Below are 18852 nucleotides of genomic sequence, written 5' to 3'. Positions count from 1 at the left end.
AACTCAAAATGGATTTGAGACCTAAATATAAGACTGGACACTATAAAACTCTTAGAGGAAAACATAGGAAGAACACTCTTTGACATAAATCACAGCAAGATCTTTTTTGATCCACCTCCTAGAGTAATGGAAATAAAAACAAAAATAAACAAGTGGGACCTAATGAAACTTCAAAGCTTTTGCACAGCAAAGGAAACCATAAACAAGACGAAAAGACAACCCTCAGAATGGGAGAAAATATTTGCAAATGAATCAATGGACAAAGGATTAATCTCCAAAATATATAAACAGGTCATTCAGCTCAATATCAAAGAAACAAACACCCCAATCCAAAAATGGGCAGAAGACCTAAATAGACATTTCTCCAAAGAAGACATACAGACGGCCACGAAGCACATGAAAAGATGCTCAACATCACTAATTATTAGAGAAATGCAAATCAAAACTACAATGAGGTATCACCTCACTCCTGTTAGAATGGGCATCATCAGAAAATCTACAAACAACAAATGCTGGAGAGGGTGTGGAGAAAAGGGAAACCTCTTGCACTGTTGGTGGGAATGTAAATTGATACAGCCACTATGGAGAACAATATGGAGGTTCCTTAAAAAACTAAAAATAGAATTACCATATGACCCAGCAATCCCACTACTGGGCATATACCCAGAGAAAACCGTAATTCAAAAAGACACATGCACCCCAATGTTCATTGCAGCACTATTTACAATAGCCAGGTCATGGAAGCAACCTAAATGCCCATCAACAGACGAATGGATAAAGAAGATGTGGTACATATATACAATGGAATATTACTCAGCCATAAAAAGGAACGAAATTGAGTCATTTGTTGAGAAGTGGATGGATCTAGAGACTGTCATACAGAGTGAAGTAAGTCAGAAAGAGAAAAACAAATATCGTATATTAATGCATGTATGTGGAACCTAGAAAAATGGTACAGATGAGCCAGTTTGCAGGGCAGAAGTTGAGACACAGATGTAGAGAATGGACATATGGACACCAAGGGGGGAAAACTGCGGTGAGGTGGGGATGGTGGTGTGCAGAATTGGGCGATTGGGATTGACATGTATACACTGATGTGTATAAAATTGATGCCTAATAAGAACCTACAGTATAAAAAAACAAACAAAACAACTAATACTAAACTTTCATTGGGTTATTTGTATGGAAATATGTTAATATAAATGTTTCAGACATTACATGAAATTTCTAAAAATCTTATATTTGTATTTGTATGGAAATATGTATGGAAATATGTTAATATAAATGTTTCAGACATTACATGAAATTTCTAAAAATCTTATATGTTCTGGTATAATGTTATAAGTCATAATCCTAGTTATTACTTTAAAATGTATATCTCAGAAATAACTAATTTTCTTGTCAACTGCATTCTTATGAACTCTCATCAAATCTTTAACCGTGGTCATTTTTAAGTCTTTTGTCATTTACAGACAGTTCTGGGTGTACTCTGATGATTTTGCAAATATGTTCCTATAAAAGGGTTTCATCTTCACGAAATTCATGGAAAAGACTCTGACAAGTACAGGTTTCTGGTAACGGACTGTACTGCTGAACTGAATGAATAAGCATTTTCAGAACTCTAATGAAAAACTGATGAACTCATAAAAGTGCTAACAAAAGATCAAGATGAAAAAAAAATTAATTACATGGGACTGAGTGAACTGATGAGGATGAGTATAATTTTTGTGACTTTCTGTCTGAATTAAAAAAAAAAAAATCCCACAAGGACTCAGAGGCAAAGAATATAAAAATCAATTTTCACTGCAAAGTAAAGGAGCTGTTACAGTGGAGGATTACTGGACTGAATGTCAATATTATGACATAGTATGAGTGTGTTTCATGTTTGGTAATTGCAACCATTGTTGCTTTTGTTGTGGTCATCCATGTACAATGCTTGGTGTCAGTCTATTTATCTCTTGTAAAAATAAAATACAGTGTGTGTGTGTGTGAAAAATAAATAAATAAATAAATAAAACAGGGAAAAAAAAAAAAAAAAAAAGGAAACATTGGTTCAGGGACTTCCCTGGTAGTCCAGTGGGTAGGACTCTGTGCTCCCAGTGCAGGTGGCCTGGGTTCAATCCCTGGTCGGGGAGCTAGATCCCTCATGCATGTTGCAACTGAGAGTTCTCATGCCACAACTAAGAGTCTGCATGCTGCAACTAAGAAGCCCACATACCTCAACGAAGATCCCACGTGCTGCAACTAAGACCCGGTGCAGCCAAAATAAATAAATAAATAAATAAATAAAAATAAATCTTAAAAAAAAAAAAAAAGAAATAGGCAACAAAAATATAAACAGGAGGAGAAAGACATTGTATTGAACAAAAAGCATATGTTAAGGTCTGAGAAGGCTCATAAGAACTGTTCTTTACTTTGTAGCTTCTATTATCACCCTATCAGTCTGCATTGCAAATACACATATATTTACATATATGTAAATACCTCACGGTCCTTGAGAGCAGGGGCCCTGTCCTTTTTATTCTATGGTTCTTGCTGAGGGAAGATATCCTCCAACATAGGGCGTAGTACGCAGTAGGCTCTTAGTAATTGTCGATTGAATGATAGGGACGAGAAACCAGTGACCCGGAAGGCGTTGCTGGCCTCCGGGGGATTGGAGGTTCCGGGAGGATGACTAGGGAGCCGGGGAGCGGTGGGATGGGATATGGACTGCGTTCAAGAATCGGTTTTGCGGCTGGAAACCAAGCGAGAGGAATGTGACAACCGCAGCCTCACGCCTTCAATTCTTGCCTTCCCTACTCAGGAGGGTGAAGAGGGGCCTTGATTCCCAGTGGCGGGGGTGTGCAGTGGGTAGGTCGGCCACTCTGCAACGTCTGTGCCGAGTCCCGAGGCGCTGGCCACGGTGCTGAAAACAGTGCTATCGGAGGAGGGAGGGAGGAGGAGCCGGGCCGCGCGAAGGGGGAGGAGCTCTCTGGTGCTCTCAGCTGGCGGTGGGGGTGGGGCAGGGCGGCGCCAGCAGGCTCGAGACCCCGGCGGGTTTGAGAGGAGGTAGGAGACAGGAGACAGCCCGGCTAGAGCAAGAGGGGACACAGGCACCTGGACAAGCTTCCCCTGAAGAGGCCAAGGTCATCTTCCCTGTCCTATTAGTCCTCTTTCTTCTACCTTGGAGGGAGCCTTACCTTGTGCCCTGACCTCCGCCTTCTCCCCAAACCCGGCTGAGGGGTGACCCACTTCTGGGCCTCCATCCATCTGCAAAGCCGCTTCCAGCCCGCAAGTCCCCAGCCCAGGACCCAGTGTCCTCACCATGGTGAAGTTGCTGCCTGCCCAGGAGGCAGCCAAGATCTACCATACCAACTATGTGCGGAACTCGAGGGCTGTAGGTGTGATGTGGGGCACACTCACCATCTGCTTCTCCGTGCTGGTCATGGCGCTCTTCATCCAGCCCTACTGGATCGGTGACAGCGTCAGCACACCCCAGGCAGGCTACTTTGGCCTTTTCTCCTACTGCGTGGGCAACGTGCTGTCGTCTGAGCTTATCTGCAAGGGTGGCCCGCTGGACTTCTCCTCCATCCCCTCTAGAGCCTTCAAGACTGCCATGTTCTTTGTGGCCTTGGCCATGTTCCTCATCATTGGCTCCATCATCTGCTTCAGCCTGTTCTTTGTCTGCAACACGGCCACTGTCTACAAGATCTGCGCATGGATGCAGCTGGCTGCGGGTGAGCAGGGGTAGCAGGAGGGATAGCGGGAGGGCAGGCAGGGGCCCACCATCCCACCTTCTGTGGAGTCTCTGAGCCTCCTACCCAGCTGTCCTCCTTTATAGCGCAGCCATACTCAATGCTCTGCAGATGCCTTGGAAGAGTAATTAGAGAGTCTTAGGATGGCTGAGACCAAAAAGACCTTAGAGATCAAATTGTTCAACCTCCTCTTCTTGTAGATGAGGAACTGAGGTCAAGAGAGGGGAAATGATTTGCCCAGGAGCAAGTCACTAATGGTAGAGTGAAGGTCTTTGTTCCCTAATTATAAGATTCCATACTTGATGCAGCAAGTGTGAGCATTTGAGGCAGCAAGTGGAAGTGATATTTTGTGATGGAGGAGGGGAATAGGGTCTTTTAGAACTATGTGGGGTAGGTGGCTACTGGTGGTGCTCAGAGGCAAGGCCTTCCCTGTCCCCCTTTTCCTGCTCCTGGCCCCAGGCAGGCCACTGGGTCCTTGGGCCAGCTGGTCCTGCTCTCCTCTAGAGCCCAGGAAGGGATGCCTAAGACCTTGTCCTGCAGCCCTTGGTCCCTCCCCTCTCCAAGGACCACACACAGACTGTCCATACTAGGGAAATGTCCAGGAGCCTTGTTAGGGACTGCAGGCTAGAGTGAAAACATCTTGACATCATTGGTTAGAATGAGAAGCAGTGTTAACAGGGAGAAGGGAATAGGGATCAGAATCCCATACAACCAAACATGTAGACTCAAGACTGTCAGAGTTGGAGGGGACCCTAGAGAGCTATAGCATCCCCCCCCCCCCAACTATAGAGGAGGAATCTGGGACTGAGAGAGAAGATAAGACTTAGCCAAGGCTGCAGCAGATCATCTGGCAACAAAGGAAATAGAATAAAGGCAGTGAGTCCCAAGAACTAGCTGTATTCCAAAGACATTTTTTATTGAGGCACACATTTACATAAATGTAATGATTTGTAAAGTACTTTCACATGTATCATCTGGAGGAGCCTCATCATGACACAGTGAGGGGGGTTTTCCTCCTGTTTTACAGACGAGGCTCTTAGCCGGTAACTTGTCTTTTAGCACACAGGTAGTGAGGGACAGAACCTTCGACTCTGAATCTTGTATTCAGGCTACTTACCTGGTTCCAGAGCTGCCTCCCCAATCCCCCTGCCTTCTCCCTCTCTCTGTACTCCCTCTATATGATGAGGGAGAGGCTGGGGCAGGGATGAGGCTAAGTCTCAGTGGACAGTGGGGAGGAAGAAGGGAGAATGAAGATTTAGCAGTTCTGTGACAAAGAGGAGTAGAATGGACCCTGGCACGCTTGCCAGCTGGTCCTCCATATCAGAGCTATGGGATGCTGGAAACACAACCCTCCCTCTCTCATTCTCTCCACTGTCCCACTCCCCCAACCTCCTGCAACAGGTGCCATTTGCTGAACAGGCAGTGCTGGGAGGGCCTGGGTAGGGGAGGGGTCACCAGGCCATTTGAGTCAGACCCTGTCTGGGTCATGGAGCTGAAGACACCGATAGCAGAGGTGGCCAGGTGCCATCCCATGAAACATTTACGTTGGGGGAGAGAGCAAAGGTGGTGTCATGTTCCATTCTTCCGTGCTGGGGAAGGGAAGATGAGCCAAAGGGAGGGATGAGGAGGAGGTGTGCCCCACAGCCAGCCGCTGGGAGATTCCTCCATTTGAAGAGACCTAAACCAGTTATCTTAACCTTGCCAAGAAGCCTGGGGCCAGGGAAGGGAGCAGGAGAGGGGAAAGAGGACTGATGAATGGGGCAGTGTGGGGCTGTAGCTTAACAAAGTTAACTGAGCTTCTGGATGCCAGGTGTAGGCAGAATGTGGTCCCAGATCCTAAAAACACAGGTAGTGCAATTTGCTTGTCTGAGTTCTATTAAACTCATCTGTAGAAGGTAGCAACAGTACCCCCATCACAGGGTTCTTGCGAGGATGGGATGTTATAATGCGTGTAAAACACCTTGCACGGTGCCTGACACATGGTAGGTGCTCAGTAAACACGAAAAACACAAAACAACTTTATCAGTCAGGATGGATGGGGTGATGCCACAGTAACAGACAACTCCCAAATCTTAGTGGCTTATGACCAAGGTTTATTTCTTGATAATGGTACACGCTCACTGAGGATCAGTGGAGGGCTCTGCTCTCACTGTGCTCTTCCAGAGCCCAGACTGATGGAGCATCAGCTGTCATCTGGCTGTCATCATTGCGAAGGGAAAGGGAGCTCTGGAAAGTCTCCATCAGCAGTTAAATGCTCTGGCCTGGAAAAGCACGCGGCATTTCTGCTCACATTTTATTAGCTGAAGGAATTTTTAAGAACTTGCCGAACTCCAAGGGAGAGAGGCGAGGAAGTATAATCCTACTATGTACCTGAAATACTTGTAAACAGCTCTAATGACAGCCACATCCATCGAGGTTGCTTCCATCTGACTTCAATGCCAATAATAATAGCAACAACTAACATTAATTGGCCACTTACCATGTACCAGACACTGCAGTAAGCACTTTCTATACACGATCACGGTCCTCATAACCCTGTTCCGAGTCACGTATTATTATCCTTATTTTCCAGATGAGAGACTGGAAGTCAGAAGGGGTAAGTAAACTTGCCTGAGAATACCCTGCTGGCCTCTATGTAGAGCCCTGAGACACCACGACGGGGTGGACCCCCACTGTGCCCAGGTAGATGGGTGGGGTGCTCCTAGAGGGCTGTGGTACCCATAGTAACAACCTGTTTCCAAGTCGGAGGCCCTGGGCTCTTTTCTGAACCCCTGTAGGGAGGTGCTATAGAAGGAGAAGGGGGCCATGCCAGGTACCAGAGGGCTTGTCACACACCAAGTGGGGAAGAGCACAGGTTTTACCAAAGAGCTCTGGGAGGGTTCCCCTCCTCCATCCTAAGGATCTTCCTGCTTGTCACTAAGTCTGAAATGTCACCACTAAATACTTTCAGCTCTTTGGAGAGATGTCAGTCTGGGAGCCTGGGGGAATTAACTTTGAAGTCAAGAAAGTCAGGAGCCATGATTGCAGGTCTTGGCTCTGCCATCGCTAAATGACTGGGCAACTCACTTGGTTTCTCTGAGACCTCAGTCTTTTAATCTGAAGATGGGATATTAATACATGGCCTACTTCACAGAACTGTGGTAAGGATCAAGAGAAAAATGGTACATGAAGTATTTTGTAATCTATAAGTATGTAAATGAGCTCCTCTTAGAAAAAAACAAGGACGGTTGATACATTTAGGTGGGGAGGTGGGATCCTTGATCTTTACACTTTGTTCTGCTTTGTTTGATCTGCTAACTTTCCTTGCAAGAACAAGCGGAGCCCCAGGTTGGTGACTTTGGGTCCTGCAAGGTGCTTCTCCATGGGGCTCCCAGGTAGGGCACAGCTTTGGGACTAAAGAGACTCCAGGCCTGTGAAAGGAGGGCCAGGGGTGGGAAAGCGGCACAGACAAGGGAAGGAAGGCACCCCCTGCCTGCCTGGTGGTTGTCCTTGGGTTGCCCCAGTCACATCCCAGGAATATGGGCAGCTAAGTTGGGGTGGAAATTTGGTGGGAGGGTGTGGGAGTAGTGGAGGGAAGGCGGGGAAGATGAAATTTTGGGCTGTCAATGCTAAATCAATGAAAGCACAGTGTGGCATACTAGCTAACACTCAGGAAATGCCAACTATGTGTCAGGCAACCTTCTGAGCACTTTTCCAATATTAACTCATTGTAACCTTGCTGCAATCCAAAAGGTAGATACTATTATTATTCCCATTTTACAGATGAGGAAACTGAGGCAAGAAAACTTAAGAAGCTTGCTCTGAGTCACACAGCTAGTTAGTGAAGAGCTGGGCTTGAGATCCAGGCAGCCTTCCCTAGTGTTTCCAGCTTTTCCTGTTGAGAGAATCACCCAGAAGAGTGCTTTTAAAGACAGGGATTCCTGAACCCAACCCTGACCTGGGAATCAGCATTTTAAACACATTCAGGGAAGTGTGGACAACTGCACTGTTCTGTAGTGGGTAATAGTGTGGAGACCTGTTTGCTTGAATGGAAGGTTCATGAAGGAAGCAGCCAGAGATGGGGCTGGAAAACTTCCTGTATTCATTCAATCTAAGATACCTGAGTTGTAGGACACACCATTATTCTATGTGCTGTAAAAAGGAAAAATACTTCTAATCAAATTATAGCCTAAAGCTTTGTTATTACACTTATTTCAGAGATGTTGGAGTATGAACAAATGTATATCTTAGGAGTGATGAGTTCTCTGGGCTGGGACCAGATTTTGGGAGGACTTTGAAGCCAGGCGCCTCATCAAGTCCAAAGTGAGGGGCACAGCTGAGGGCCTGGTGCTGTGGCAGAACCTCCCTGGGCTGAGGAGCTCTTCTCTCCGCCTCCACCCCTGACCACTGGCCCCCAGGGGCAAGTAGCTTTAGCTCTTGGAGCCTCAGTTTTCTCCCCCGTGTTCTACAAGAAGGATGGCAGGAGCTGCCCCTTGTGCCTCTCAAGGCTGTTAATAAGAGAAGAAGGGAGGTGACACGATGACAGCAGTGCAAGGTGGGAGGCAGCAGGCGAGCACACCCAGCTTGATACCATCTGTACCCCTCCTGCCCCCTCAGCCACAGGCCTGATGATTGGCTGCCTGGTCTACCCAGATGGCTGGGACTCAAGTGAGGTACGGCGCATGTGTGGGGAGCAGACCGGCAAATACACACTGGGCCACTGCACCATCCGCTGGGCCTTCATGTTGGCCATCCTCAGCATTGGAGACGCTCTCATCCTCTCCTTCCTGGCCTTTGTGCTGGGCTACCGCCAGGATAAGCTGCTGCCTGACGACTATAAGGCTGATGGAAAAGGTAATTCTCTCCACCCCAGGGAGGTGAGGCTTCCTCTCTGCCAGGTGCCTGAGGTTTGGCCACTGGCCAAGGGTGGGGACACCAAGACCAATCAAACACAGCCCTTGTCGCAGAGGCCAAGGGACAGTGGAGGGTTGCAGGCTGGCATGCGATAAGGCATTGACAGACCTACGTGGCAGAGGCTGTCTGTGATAGAAGAGTGTCCCCCTGTCCCCCTGCACTCTCAGGGCCTACAGGGGAGAGAGCCCTGGTCCAGCTTGGGGAGCTAGGTGTGGCCTCCCATAGGTGGCACTGAGGCTGGGTCTTGAAATAACAGGGGAGTTTGCTAGGTGGAGAGAGGAACAACAGGGGAGCAAAGGGGATGAGTTGTTGGGGAAGGAGGAAAGGCAGGTTAGGGCAGAGATGTGACAGCTCCTGGATTGCAGATTGTGGGCGCCTAGCCCCCTTGGTTTAGGGTAGCCTGGGGGTTCTCCGTATATCCATTTCCTGATCTGAGCCTCTTTCCCCTCATTAGAGGGTAGGAGGCAGGTTTTTCCTCATTTGTAAAAAATACCTACTTCACAAGATTGTACTCAGGAACAAGATAAGGATGTTTGCTCTTGTCGCTTCTATTGAAGATTGTACCGGAGGTTACAGCCAGGAAAATTAGTCAAGAAAAAGAAATAAAAGACATCTACTTTGGAGAAGAAGAAGAAAAACTATCTCTATTAGCAGATGACATGATTTTGTATATGGAAAATCCTAAATAAGCCACTAAAAAACTATTAAAGCTGATATACAACTTCAGCAAGGCTGCAGAATATAAGAACAATATACAAAAATGTATTTGTATACACTAACAATGAACAATCTGAAAATGACATTAAAAAAATTTCATTTACAATAGCAACAAAAAGAATAAAATACTTAGGAATAAATTTAACAAAAAAGTAAATGAAATGTACATGAAAATTAAAAAAAACATTGTTTAAAGAAAAGGCCTAAGTAAATGGAAACATCCATGTTCATGGATCAGAAGACTTAATATTGCTGACATGGCAATACTCCCCAAACTGATCTACAGATTTAATGCAATTTCTATCAGAATCCCAGCTGGCTTTTTGATTTTAGGATCAGGTTGTCAGTTGGAAATGCAAGACACCCAGAATAGCCAAAACAATCTTGAAGAAGAACAAAGTTGGAGGACACACATGTCCTGATTTCAAAACTTATTAGAAAGATACAATAATCAAGACGGTGTGGTACTGACATACGGACAGACATACAGATCAATGAAATAAAATAGAGAGTCCAGAAATCAAACCAAACATCTACAACCAACTGATTTTCAGCAAGGGTGCCCAAGACCATTCAATGGGGAAAAGAATAGTCTTTTCAATAAATGGTGCTGGGACAACCAGATATCTACATGCAAAAGAATGAAGTTGGGCCACCTACCACACATCATATACAAAAATTAACTCAAAATGGATCAAAGACCTAAATGTAAGATATAAAATTATAAAACTCTTAGAAGAGACCTTGGATTAGGCAATGATTTCTTAGATTTGACACCTAATACACAAGTACCAAAGAAAAAAATAAACTAGATTTCATCAAAATTGAAAACTTTGTGCTTCGAAGTACACCATCATGAAAGTGATAAGACAACCCATAGATTGGGAGAAAATATTTGCAAGTCATAATAATAATTCTAGTATCCAGAGTATATTAAGAACTCCTACAACTCAACAATAATAAAAAATAACCCAATTTTTTAAATGGGCAAAGGATTTTTTAAAAAAAGTATACAGTTTTAATTAATTAATTAATTTATTTGGCTGCACCGGGTCTTCGTTGCAGCGCACAGGATCTTCGTTGCCGTGTGAGGATTTTAGTTGTGGCATGCGGGCTCTTAGTTGCGGCATGCGGGCTCTTAGTTGCGGCACGCGGGATCTAGTTCCCTGACCAGGGATCCAACCTGGGCCCCCTGCATTGGGAGCGTGGAGTATTAACCACTGGACTACCGGGGAAGTCCCAAATGGGCAAAGGATTTGAATAGACTTTTCTTCAAAGAAGATATACAAATGGCCAAAAAGCACATGAAAAGACACTCAACATCATTAGTCATTATGAAAATGCAAATCAAAACCACAATGAGATATCACTTCACATCCACTAGGATGGCTGTAACAAAAAAGATGAACAATAACGAGTACTGATGAGCATGTGGAGAAATTGGAATCCTTGTACGTTGCTATAGAAAATGTAAAATTGTGCAGTTGCTGTGGAAAACAGAATGGCAGTTCTTCAAATGATTAAACACAGAGTTACCATGTGACCCAGCAATTCCACTCCTAGGTTTATACACAAGAAAATTGAAAACATATGTTCACACAAAAACTTGTACACATGTTCATAGTAGCATAACAGTCATGCATCTAATGACTGAATGAACATAATGTGTATATCCATACAATAAGTTATTATTCAGCCATAAAAAGGAATGAAGTACTGTTAGTTGCTACAGTGTGGAAGGAAACATTGAAGCCAGATACAAAAGACCAGATACTGCATGACCCCATTTATATGAAATGTTCAGAACTGGCAAATCCACAGAGACAGAAAGTAAATTTTAGTATTTCCCCTGGGCTGGGAAGAGGGGGGAATTGGGAGTGATCGCTAAAGTTCACAGGGTTTTTTTGGGGTGATGAAAATGTTCTAGAAGCAGATAGTAGTGATGGTTGCACAATGTAGTGAATACACTAAAAACCACCAAGTTGTATACTTTACATGAGTAAATTTTATGTTAGTAAATTATACCTCAATAAAAAAAATAAAAGATTGTGCTGAGGATTAGATAGTGTATATAAAGCACCAACAATACCTGCATATTTTAGGTGATGAATAAATGTTAGTTCTCTCCACCTTCTGTCTTTCCAGTATCTCCACTCTTTATATCATCCATCTGCCCAGCCAATAATAGGACCTGTGCTCCAGCTGCCCACCGACACCTTTAGGTCCAGGGGGTACAGTGAGGGAGGAAGTCTACATTTGGACCTTAAGTCTAGTAAGGGAGACAATCATGCAAGATGGAATCACAAGGTGATAAACATTATGAACAAAAAGTGCAAGCTTTCTTGAGAGTGAATAAGAGGAATCTGAACTAGTTTGGAGAGGGAATAGTGTGCAGGGAATTATCCTGAAAACAAGGCTTGGTTGTAAACACATACTGTTCTCTTTTTTTTTATCGCAGAGGAAGTCTGAAGCAACAGGAGTGTTGGTGCGTAATTTGATTGGAGGGTGGTCTGTGTTCCTTTGGAAGTGCTGTGGGCTCGCAGAATGACTCATGAGGCTAGGCTGTAGGGCCTAGGGAGAGAGGGGGTAGGGGGGTGGGGGTGGGGTGGGAGGGGGCAGGAGCTGGATGGCATCTGAGACCTTCACTGAGGGGCAAACAGGAACCCTTTAGTTTTACTTGTGTCTTGAGAAGTGGTAAAAGCACAGGGAGAGAAGAAATAATTTAAAACAGGCGGGTGGTTTCATAAACTCATCTTTTTGTGGAGCCTGGCAAACAAGAACAGACTGTTTTTAGAAGTCATTATTGTCATTTGGACCCTTATTTTCAGAAAGAAGTTTAAGTGATTTTAAGAGACATAGTGGAAAACCTAATAAAATAGAAAATAAAAGTCATAGAGAAGAAAACAAATATTACAGAAAGCTAGGCTAATAGAATTAGTGTATTGAGTATTAAATTTAGCTCCCTGCTCCCTGATAGCTGAAGCAAAAAACGAATTTAACCAATTTTAATGTCTGGTTGAAAACGAAACACATGTTAATTTCCTTATTGTCATTTCAGTTTCTAAAACGTGATTTAACAAGGACATGAAGGAACACCTTTAAAAAGAAGGAAAGGGTGGGGGAGGAGGGAGGAATGGAGGAAGGAAGAGAAGGAATAGCCCACAACAGTATCACCTCCCTGATAGCTGTCATTTATTGAGGACTTACAGCAGGCCAGGCACTTCATGTGGGTCACAGGGATTATCTCCATTTAAACTATTTTATTGATAATTTTTGCTAAGAACCTTCCCATCCTTGACCACACAGACATACTTTTTTGAATAATGATAAATTAGCATCGCCCTCCCCCCGCACACACACACTTACGATTCTTAAACGTTAATGTGCATAACTCACCTGGGGATCTTGTTAAAATTCAGACTGATTCAGTTGCAGTGGTGCCAAGCACTGCATTTCTAACCAGCTCCCCAGTGATACACTGCTGGGGAGGGGTCACACTTCGGGTAGTAAATGATTAGAGTATAAACGTTTTCTCGTGTTTTTGCCATGTTCCTTACTGAAGTTTTTGAAAGCCACAAACTCCACAGCACTGGTGTACCATTTCATTGCTAAACAAGACCTTAGTTAGGCATTTAGCACTGCTATCATAGATAACTTTTTGCTCCTGTTGATAAATTCTGGAGTGGAATTACTGAATCAAAGCTAACTACAGCTGTCTGCTTTTTTCTTTTTCTTGCACTACATTTATTTACATCTTAAAAGACATTTATGAGTTTTTACTTGAGGGACATTGATACTATCTTATATACTAGTGAGGAAGTTTGCATGTCTGGAGTAACTGAATCAAAATGTGAGCATACATGGGGAAGTTTTGTGTTTTTATTGGCTTAAAAAATGTCAAATTCTATAATCTTGCAATCTTTTTTTTTTTTTTAATACCACAGGTCATCTATTTCCCTGACAATGGAAAATGAGGGAATCAAATTCTTCAGAAACAGAAACTTGTTCCTTCCATGCTTCCCTGTATCTGCTGCTCTAGGCCTGATATCCTGAAGCCTTTCATTATAGGATGACAATCTCCTGAGACAAGACCTCTTACTGTATCCGGAAAACTCCAGCGAGGAAGAACTGCAGTGACCACATCCAAGATGTTCAGAGACATGTGTTTAACTCTCCTGACTGGGGACCCACTTTCTCTTCCTATCCTTTCACACCAGCAAATTGCTTTACCCTCTTGAGGCCTCTCGGTAAAATGAGAGCAGGATGAGTCTATGTCTAGGGGCCTCCCAGGTGAGTCCCTGACAGTCTAATTCACTGAGGATACTTGTTTGAAAGCACCCAGAAATTGACACCCAGCTCTAAGAGGGCGATGAAGAAGAGGTGGCTGTAAGCATGCTGGATCATTTCAGGTTGAGGTTTAGGGGGTCCTTTGCTTTTTTCTTTTCAGGTTTGTTTTCTTATTGATGCTCAGAGATGGGTAAGGAATGGAGAGGTCACCGGAACCTGAATCCATCAGGATTGGGTGACCTTAGGATCTAAAAACTTTCGAGACTAAATTCTTTTTTCCCTTTGGAACCAAAAATCACATTTTTTCAGTGTCCACACTGACCCAGTCAGAATGGGCTACCAGTTTTGGAAAGTTGTTACTTGTGGCCAAGTAATTTGTTAAGAGTAATAGATGAACTCTCCTGTAAAAAAAACAAAAAAAAACAACTTTGGATTTGGTACATTAAATGGTGAATCTTTTACCAGTCTCTAGAGGGGAACTCAATTTAGGTAATACCTCATTGTAGCAAATGCCAAGACAAAGATTAGATTCTTTAGGCTGTTCCCTGCCCTGAGGATGGTATGTATTGCAATAGAAACAGGGTTTTGTTGATTATCTGCAGTGAATGATCCAGGAGGAACAGGTGCTTTTTTCTGGTCTTTTGTCTGTTTCCTCAGTAAAGAGAAAACGTGGGTGCTGTTTTCTCACAGGTAGAAAGTGGGTAAATGTCGAACAAAACCGTAATGGATCTTGTTGCTTGATCAACCAGCAGTGACACGGAAAACAGGCTTCTTATTCTGGGCTGCAGGGATTATTCAGAGTGCACTGGTTTAAAAGATGCTTTTTAACCAGTGCACTCTGACAACCTGCCCAGTGAGTGCAGTGTTTCTTCTCCAGTTTGGATAGGCTAGGTATGAGTATCCCAGCATTGTTCCAGATAGGCTAGGTATGAGTATCCCAGCATTGTCCCAGTTGTTGATGACAGGGACTATTAGAATGGGATTTAAGAATGATCACTTTCATGTTTTCTTGTGCTGATAAAATTATTTCATTGTCAGGCATCTACTTTATGCAAGCTTTTAAATTTTATTTATTTTTTATTTTTATTTTTGGTTGCACGGCTTGTGGGATCTTAGTTCCCTGACCAGGGACCAAACCTGGGCCGACGGCAGTAAAAGAGGTCTTAACCACTGGACCGCCAGGGAATTCCCTATGCAAGCTTGATGAATGGATGAGTGACAGAATTTGGCCAATTCTGTAGCTTTGTGACTTTTCTAGATAGATTTGTTCAGTTATTTCTCGTAATTTTACTTTTTATAAAAGGCAAAAGAAAAATTTCTAAAAGCCTCCCTAACTTCAGAATATTTCTGAAATGGCAACCACGGTGGTCCACAGAAGCTTCTGGGGGGCCTAAGGTGCATATGCCAATAGCCTACACCTTGCTCTCAAGAACAGTGAGTTTCACCAAAGCAGGAGTGGATGTTTACTAATGACCAGTGCTGGGGACGATCTGAAATCTGTTTGAGTCACATGACTCAGCGTTTCACCTTCTGCTTTATCTTCAAGGAAACTCAGAATTCAACCTCTCCAATAAAGTAATGATTTTGGCTGACACTTAATAACTGCTTATCAGCCCTTTTCAAGTGGCTTTACCTTTAAATTCTTAAAGATGCCTCAAATATCATCTTTGAAAGTATACAGAAAAATTAATAAAACCAGCACTCCTCTAAACCAAGTTGAGTTACTCTACTCCTTCCTCTGCCTTGGGCTGGAGCACAGGAATGGTTGTGATGCCCAAGCTTTACCAGTGACTAGCACTGAGCAGGTCAAGAGAGGTAAGAAGGCCTTATCATTTACATCCGAAATGTGAACCAGAAGGGTGTCTTTCCTAAATGCTTTCATTATCTTACATCTCTGTATTAGTTACCTGTTGCTGCATAACAAATTACCCCTCGACTCAGTGGCTTAAAACATTTCAGTTTCTGTGGGTTAGGAATCAGCAAGGCTTAGCTAGGTGTCTCTGCCTCAAGGCTTCTCACAGGGCTGCAATTAAGGTGTTGGATCTGCTTCCAAGCTCAGTGGTTGTCTGCAGGACTCAACTTCTCACAGGTTGTTGGGCCGAAGGCCTGAGTTCCTTGCTGGCTGAGGGCCTCTCCAAAGGGCTATTCACCTGGCAACTTGCTTCCCCAGAGCAAGTCTTCCAAGACAGAGCAAGAGCAGGTGCACAGACAGAAGCACCCTTTGTAACCGAATCTAAGTGACATCCTGCTACTTTTGCCTTAATCTGATTGTTAGAACAGTCACAAAGTCCAGCCCACGTTAAAGGTGAGGGAATTGCACAAGTGTGTGAATACCAGGAGGTGAGAATCATTGGAGTATTTTAAAAAGTTGTTTCTCATAGTTATTCATAATTAATTTTCTGCTGAAATGGGCATTTACTAGAATGCTTTACTGGAACAAAGATTAGATTCTAGTAACCTTACATGTTGATGGATACATGTTTGTTTTGTAATAAATTGCTGAAGATGAAGGGCCCTAACCCTCAAACTCATCCCACTTTTGCTATCTAACCTCAAGGATTTATAGTAGGGTCCACTAATTTCCAACACTGACCATACTTTCCTCTATATTTAGTAAATCCAAAGCAACCAATGAAATGTCTTAAGGGCACAACTTCTATGAACATAGCTCAAATTGCAGGCAGCTGATACACTGATAACACAATCCAGTTCTGCCAAATAGAGGGCAAGGCTTGTTATTGTATTATAATGGGCAACAACTAGATATGAATTAAGGACAAAAGAGAAGATTATGATAAAAAATTGAACTGGGGAGGATATAAAATCAGATTGATCATCTATGTATTGAAAACCCTCATCCCTTTACAAGGAATGGTACAGTCAGTAACAGAGTAGGTACTAATGTAAACTTGCTTACTTAGTTAAAACTTCTAAACACAAAATGATCTCAAATTGTTTTTTTTTTTAACTGAGATATTTCTGATATCATAAGGACTTGGTGTGGATTAATATTTGCACAAGGACTTAAAAGACAAATGCTTATCACTTTAGTTTTAAAATTCCACCTTTTAAAAACAAGACTTCAGTGACATAAAAACAAACTTCCTCCTCAGTAGGTCTCAAGGTTCATATATTGTAAGTTTACATATCTTTTCATATTGATTTGAAGACTGAGAAAGAGCTGTAAATTATCAATGCTTTGCTAACTCCAACTGCACCAAATTGGTGGGCAAAACACAAAGGACTATTGAAACTTCCCTGGTGTCATAAGACCTTATTTACAGAGCAAATATAAGTTTAAATTCTATTATCAATAAATCATCAATTTTTTGTGATACTCTTAGAGCAAATCACTTTCCTTACAAGGCCAAACTAGAAGACTCTTACAGGTGTCAAAAATAAAAGAATGAGCAGTAATGAAGTCAATTTGTAACCTGGGCCTGCTCTGGAGCAGCTAAGTGGTCTCCCTGTGGACACTCAGGGCTGTAACTCCACCTCAGTTTGACAGTTCTTTTGAGATAGCTACAAGCTCCCTTAGAACTTAAGTTTTCCAAAACCCTGAGTTCAAGGTCCATACATTTAACACAAAGCTTAGAGGGACTGCCTAAGTTCATCAGTCTGATGAACATACTGGTTTGATGAATTCCAATTTATTTTTTTTGGTTGTTTTTTAAACACGTTACATTCTAGTCAACACTACAGTATGAACACACTATGTATGTCTTAAGCATGGCTCAATTAAAACAAACAAAAAAAACCAGTTTATGTAGTTCAGGGCTGGAGGACTTTTTATGAATAACATTAAAAATACCATAAATAGGGACTTCCCTGGTGGCGCAGTGGTTGAGAGTTCGCCTGCCAATGCAGGGGACACGGGTTCAATCCCTGGTCCAGGAAGATCCCACATGCCACGGAGCAACTCAGCCTGTGTGCCACAACTACTGAGCCCGCGCACCTAGAGCCCGTGCTCCGCAATGAGAAGCCACCGCAATGAGAAGCCCGTACACGGTAACTAGAGAAAAGCCTGTGTGCAGCAACAAAGGCCCAACGCAGCCCAAAAATTCCACAAATAAAAATGAAAGGCAAATTAAAAACTGGAAAATGTGATGGAAAAATGACAAAAATGTTACCAAATCATCAAATAGGGAAGCATGCCAAAAGGAAGCTGGGTAATTGTAGGCTAATAACCAAAAACTACAAATGGCCAATAAAACCCATGAAACAAGCTTCTGACTTCACTAGTCACCTAATATGCAAATTAAAACAAGATATTCCCCTTTTGGGGCAATCAAACTGGCTATTAGGAATAAAATGAGTGAGATTACAATAGACCCATTCAAACACTGTTGGTCATAGCAAAACAGTCCAACTGTTCTCCACGTAAGTTGGGGAACATTTATTAAAAGCCTTAAAAACATGCTTACTCTCTGCCCCAGCCATTCCATTTCTAAGAATTTATACTGAGGGGTGAATGAGACAAGTATATGAAAACCTATGTATAATAGTGGTCATCAGTCCACTGCCTTTGAGTTCACAAAACATTGACATTTTGCACTTTGTGATCTGTGGGGAAAAAAAGCAACCCACAAATACTGCAAAAATGGTATCAAATGTAGGGAATAACAATTTTCTTAGAATTTTCCAAGATGTACTTTGTTAAATCCCACCCCACGCCCAATTTAAAGATAGAAGCAAAGCTACAAACGCCACAAAATGGCATGTGTTGAAGTTATACAGTTTCATGGCATATTTAAATTCAAAAAGCAACTCAACCAACCCTTTCCTCCATTCTGAAGCTAGGTCAGATCAACTTGGGCAACAAATAAACAGAAATCTCCTGGAAACATGTAGGTTATTAAATAATTTGTTTATTGTACTGCATTTACAAAGAAAACAGACAATGCAACCAGTAGAAAGAATAAAAATGTGTTTGGGGTTTTATTTTTTACTGACAGCAAATAGAAATCCTTTAGTGAGATCCTGGCAATTTGACAATGTTATGATTGAGTTCAGGAAAGGTACATGGGGTGCTTGGAAGATCAAATTCTACAGCTGCCTCTTTCTACGGCTTTTAATTCATCTGGCTCCTTAAGTGATAGAGGAAAAGCCCTTATTTGGTGCAAAAACATTTCCAAAAAATTACAGGTTCTCTCTTATTAAAATTTCTCTTCATGTCAGTTGTTAAAACAGGGCCTTCTATTTGTGTGTGTGTTTGGTTAGT

At 42.9% G+C, this 18852-nt stretch overlaps 1 protein-coding gene across 1 annotated transcript; it reads left to right on the top strand.

Annotated features, from left to right (window-relative positions):
- Positions 1 to 3304: 3304 nt before the first annotated feature.
- On the top strand, positions 3305 to 8722 carry LHFPL5 (LHFPL tetraspan subfamily member 5). The gene is made up of 2 exons (XM_059940571.1): positions 3305 to 3716; positions 8331 to 8722. The coding sequence occupies exons 1-2, from the start codon at positions 3305 to 3307 to the stop codon at positions 8720 to 8722; spliced, it is 804 nt and encodes a 267-aa protein (XP_059796554.1).
- Positions 8723 to 18852: the final 10130 nt, after the last annotated feature.

The sequence above is a fragment of the Balaenoptera ricei genome, chromosome 11, assembly GCF_028023285.1.
Source record: "Balaenoptera ricei isolate mBalRic1 chromosome 11, mBalRic1.hap2, whole genome shotgun sequence".
NCBI lineage: Eukaryota > Metazoa > Chordata > Mammalia > Artiodactyla > Balaenopteridae > Balaenoptera > Balaenoptera ricei.
The sequence above is the reverse complement of the archived record's forward strand: the minus strand, read 5'-3'. Positions and strand labels throughout refer to the sequence as shown.

Excerpts from the sequence above, each read along its gene's own strand:
- LHFPL5 (XM_059940571.1), top strand. The coding sequence starts at position 3,305 with ATGGTGAAGTTGCTGCCTGCCCAGGAGGCAGCCAAGATCTACCATACC. Across the intron at positions 3,717-8,330 it reads ATGGATGCAGCTGGCTGCGG|CCACAGGCCTGATGATTGGC; the intron begins GTGAGCAGGGGT and ends CTGCCCCCTCAG.